Below are 5,000 nucleotides of genomic sequence, written 5' to 3'. Positions count from 1 at the left end.
GGTTGAAACTAAACCTATGTCCATGCAGGTTTGTGTTAAAGGTGTGTGTGTGTGTGTGTGTGTGTGTGTGTGTGTGTGTGTGTGTGTGTGTGTGTGTGTGTGTGTGTGTGTGTGTGTGTGTGTGTGTGTGTGTGTGTGTGTGTGTTAGAAGTGTGTGTGTGTGTGTGTGAGTGTGTTAGAGGTGTGTGTTAGAAGTGTGTGTGTGTGTGTGAGAGTGTGTGTGAGAGTGAGTGAGTGAGTGAGTGAGTGAGTGAGTGAGTGAGTGAGTGAGTGAGTGAGTGAGTGAGTGAGAGTGTGTGTGTGTGTGTGTGTGTGTGTGTGTGTGTGTGTGAGTGAGTGAAGTTATCTTTATAAGTCAATTTATTACACAAGGTACATTGAAATGTGTCTTTTTACTCATCTCCCGCAGTTCCCACACTCCAGAGGGGGTCCTCACACAGGGCCAGCCATAGTACAGACACACAGACAGACACACTCCAGAGGGGGTCCTCACACAGGGTCAGCCATAGTACAGCGCCCCTGGAGCAGTTTGGGGTTAAGTGTCTTGCTCAAGGACACAATGGTAGAGATGGTGGGCACTGTAGATGTAATAGCAGCCACCACTAGTTTCACTACTAACACCCTCCTGTCCGGTGCCGGGGATCCAACCAGAGACCTCATGGTTACTGGGAGGAGGAACCAGAGACCTCATGGTTACTGGGAGGAGGAACCAGAGACCTCATGGTTACTGGGAGGAGGAACCAGAGACCTCATGGTTACTGGGAGGAGGAACCAGAGACCTCATGGTTACTGGGAGGAACTAGAGACCTCATGGTTACTGGGAGGAGGAACCAGAGACCTCATGGTTACTGGGAGGAACTAGAGACCTCATGGTTACTCGGAGGAGGAACCAGAGACCTCATGGTTACTGGGAGGAGGAACCAGAGACCTCATGGTTACTGGGAGGAGGAACCAGAGACCTCATAGTTGCTGGGAGGAAGAACCAGAGACCTCATGGTTACTGGTCGGACCCCCCTCTTTCCTGTGTGTGTGTGTGTGTGTGTGTGTGTGTGTGTGTGTGTGTGTGTGTGTGTGTGTGTGTGTGTGTGTGTGTGTGAGATTGAGTGTTTTACAGGTGTCCCTCTGTCTGTGTGTGTGTGTGTGTGTGTGTGTGTGTGTGTGTGTGTGTGTGTGTGTGTGTGTGTGTGTGTGTGTGTGTGTGTGTGTGTGTGCGTATGTGAGTTACTGGTGTGTGTGTGTGTGTGTGTGTGTGTGTGTGTGTGTGTGTGTGTGTGTGTGTGTGTGTGTGTGTGTGTGTGTGTCTCTGTGTATTACCTGGAGCTGCCCTGCTTGTACATGTCTATAATGTTCTCGACCAGGAGGTTCCTCTGCAGCCCGTAGACCCCGTGTCGGTCTAGAACCACCTCATGACGACATGACGGACAGCGGAACCGCCCGCCCGACGACAGGGTGGTGCCGCTACGGGTCGTCAGGTAAGGGTTGGAGGCCTGGAACAATACACACAGATACATCAATGTGTGTGTGTGTGTGTGTGTGAGAGATTGAGTGCGTTACAGGTGTCCCTCTGTCTATATGTGTGTGTGTGTGTGTGTGTGTGTGTGTGTGTGTGTGTGTGTGGATGTGAGTATGTGTGTGTGTGGATGTGAGTATGTGTGTGTGTATGTGTGAGTGGGGAGGGGGGTTGTTTGTTTGTGTGTGTGTGTGGGTGAGAGAGTTACGGGTTGGAGGCCTGGAACAATACACACAGATACATCAATGTGTGTGTGTGTGTGTGAGATTGAGTGTGTTACAGGTGTCCCTTACACTTTTTACCAGATTAATCTTCATATTAAGACAAATACTTTTTGTATTACACTTTGTCTAAAAAATCTAATAAAATAGAAAAAGTATTTCTCATAATATGAAGATTAATCTGGTAAAAAGTATGAGGTATCTATAAAGGAAAAAAAAGTCCCATTCACCACGTAGTGTGATACTAGTGTCACCTGTTGTGGTCATTTTCAGGACTTTCGCCCCGGATAGAGATTTTGTCACACATCCCACGTTGTTCACTGGGGTCATATTAGTCTATAACAGTTGAGATATTCTCCGCTAAATGAAGCGCATACAAAACTTTCCCAGCACCTAGACTATTGGGAGTTTTTTCTCAGCTGAGCTAAGGGTGTAAGGGCAGAGGGTGTCATACTGTATGGAATGTAAAGCCCACTGAGGCAAAAGTCTATTTGTGATATTGGGCGATACAAAGAAAACTGATTTGATTGATTTGATTTGATTTATGTGGGTGGGTGTGTGTGCTCTCCTGTGTGTGTTTGTGTGTGTGCGTTTGCGCGTGTTTCTGTCTGTCTGTCTGTCTGTCTGTCTGTCTGTCTGTCCCGTCCCGTCCATCCGTGTGTGTGTCTATCTGTCTGTCTGTATGTCTATCTGTCTGTCTATCTGTGCGCTCGTTCGTGTGTCTCTGTCTGTCTGTCTGTCTGTGTGTCTGTCTGTCTGTCTGTGTGTCTGTCTGTCTGTCTGTCTGTCTGTCTGTCTGTGCTCACCTGGAAGATGTCGTTGGCACACTTGCGACAGAGGTTGTGTTGACACGGGAGGATGACGACCGGTTTGGTGAAAACCTCCAGACAGATGGGACAGATCAACTGCTTCTCTAGAGTCTCCATCATACACTGCAGCAAACACACAATATCTTAGACGTGTGTGTGTGTGTGTGTGTGTGTGTGTGTGGGTTTGTGTGTATGTGTGTGTGTGTGTGTGTGTGTGTGTGTGTGTGTTGGTCTGTGAGTGTCGGTGTGTGTAAATTCTGTGTGTGTGTGGGTTTGTGTGTGTATGTGTGTGTGGGTTTGTGTGTGTGTGTGTGTGTGTATTTGTCCGTGCTCACCTGTGTATGTGTGTGTGTGTGTGTGTGTCTGTTTGTGTGAGAGTGAGTGAGGGTCTGTGAATGTCGGTGTGTAACTTCTGTGTGTGTGTGTGTAACCATGTACCAGCATTTGTATCACATACTCATACACTCTTTGACATTATTGTACAAATATTGTTGTTTCAAAGCAGTGATCAATTTTAGATGTTTGTCTATGTATCTTCCATAACATGTCTTCTTTCATACTAGTATAAATCAAAGGTCCAAAATGTACATTCAGGTGTTTATTTGACTAAACCTTGTCTGTTTGCGTCTGTATATTTCTCCTATACAACCATCTTTAACGGACATTATCTCAACATTAGTTATTCTTTTCAATACTCTGAACCTAAGAAATCTCAACTTCTAAAGCACTTACATCAACTAAACTTTCCATAATCATTCTCAGCACTATTCTGAAGGTTATTACAGAAGGATTTGTTCACATGTTGTTCATTGTCTGATTTATGAGACATTTTCTTCTTTGAAACATGCTGAAAATGAATTTTTAAGACCTGTACAATGTATTTTTGTGCAAACAATGAAATACATATTCTAACTCTGGCTTCATCCAACATTTTTGTTTTTTTAAGATATTCAAATTTACAGATATTAGTGAAACATCTCTGAAAAAGTTGTCATACACAAAAAAATTACTGTTTTAAAGTCAGTAGTCAACTGGCAAACTTTCATGTTGACACACACACACACACACACACCCTCACCCTCTCTCTCACACACACACACACACACACACACACACACACACACACACACACACACACCCTCACCCTCACACACACACACACACACACACACACACACACACACACACACACACACACACACACACCCTCACCCTCACCCTCACACACACACACACACCCTCACCCTCACCCTCACACACACACGCACACACCCTCACACACACACGCACACACCCTCACACACCCTCACACACTCACCTGACTTGAATAAAAGTCCAGATATCCGGCCGTATAATGGGAGCTTGTTGGAGGGTTGTGGACTGTGTGAAAAGTGTGTTCTGTTTTTAGACAGTCAGCTGCTGCGTGCCCTTATATGTCAAAGGTCACAGCAGACATGACAGCGAGGGGTTTTCTCTTAAAGCGACAGTACACAATGTTAGGTGCAGTGTGAGGGGTTAGCTGCGGTTTGCTATAGCGCCATCCGCTGGAGATAACACACACATGCAATTTAATAACACATACTGCTTTTGAGTGAGTGAGGGAGGGAGGGAGTGTGTGTGTGTGTGTGTGTGAGTGAGTGAGTGAGTGAGTGTGACAGTGTGTGTGTGCCGTGTGTGTGTGTGAGTGAGTGAGTGAGTGAGTGAAGGAGGGAGTGAGTGAGTGAGTGAGTGAGTGAGTGAGTGAGTGAGTGAGTGAGTGAGTGAGTGAGTGAGTGAGTGAGTGAGTGAGTGAGTGAGGGAGGGAGGGAGGGAGGGAGGGAGGGAGGGAGTGTGAGTGAGCAAAACATATTAGGCCCTGGGGCCGAGAGGTTTCGTAGGCCCCCTGAGAGTCCGTCTTACAACACAAAACCTGTAATATTTATTTTGGTTAATAAACAAATCATTTTAAGGTAATACTCAGGGCCTTTTAGGGGGTGCCAGATCTCTGTATGCCCCCCCCCCTACCTACTAAGGTTAGGGGCCTGTAATGAGCCAGTCAATTGCTTATTTTTTAAAATAAAGTTGTTCGGGGCCTTCAAAGATTAGGAGCCTATATTGAGCCAATTTTTTTTAATTTTTTTTTTAAGAATGCCTTCGCGATCTACGTAATGGACACCCTGCTCTGGTGGAGATAACACACACATGCAACTTAACAACACAATGGATGTGTTGTAAAAGCCCTACTAACGTCCTACTCATACTAAAAGCCCTACTAACGTCCTACTCATACTAAAAGCCCTACTAACGTCCTACTCATACTAAAAGCCCTACTAACGTCCTACTCATACTAAAAACCCTACTAACGTCCTACTCATACTAAAAACCCTACTAATGTCCTACTCATACTAAAAACCCTACCAACGTCCTACTCATACTAAAAGCCCTACTAACGTCCTCCCTCCTACTAAAAGCCCTACTAAC

General features: G+C 45.7%; 1 protein-coding gene across 1 annotated transcript in view; it reads right to left on the bottom strand.

Moving 5' to 3' along the window:
• The window catches only part of LOC307255503 (E3 ubiquitin-protein ligase TRIM63-like), a gene marked incomplete at its 3' end in the record, with an annotated part of 12,532 nt that extends 8,597 nt beyond the window's left edge, over window positions 1–3,935 (bottom strand). The window contains exons 1-3 of the mRNA XM_080034189.1: window positions 3,859–3,935; window positions 2,538–2,663; window positions 1,315–1,487 (exon numbers count right to left, since the gene is read on the bottom strand). Coding sequence (XP_079890315.1) covers window positions 1,315–1,487; window positions 2,538–2,660 — 296 coding nt within the window. The 5' untranslated portion in view covers window positions 2,661–2,663; window positions 3,859–3,935. The remainder of the gene's footprint in view (window positions 1–1,314; window positions 1,488–2,537; window positions 2,664–3,858) is intronic.
• Between the last annotated feature and the right edge of the window lie 1,065 nt (window positions 3,936–5,000).

The sequence above is a fragment of the Ammodytes marinus genome, assembly GCF_949987685.1.
Source record: "Ammodytes marinus genome assembly, chromosome: 9".
NCBI classification, from domain to species: Eukaryota; Metazoa; Chordata; class Actinopteri; order Uranoscopiformes; family Ammodytidae; genus Ammodytes; species Ammodytes marinus.
This window is presented reverse-complemented; position numbering and strand designations above follow the sequence as displayed.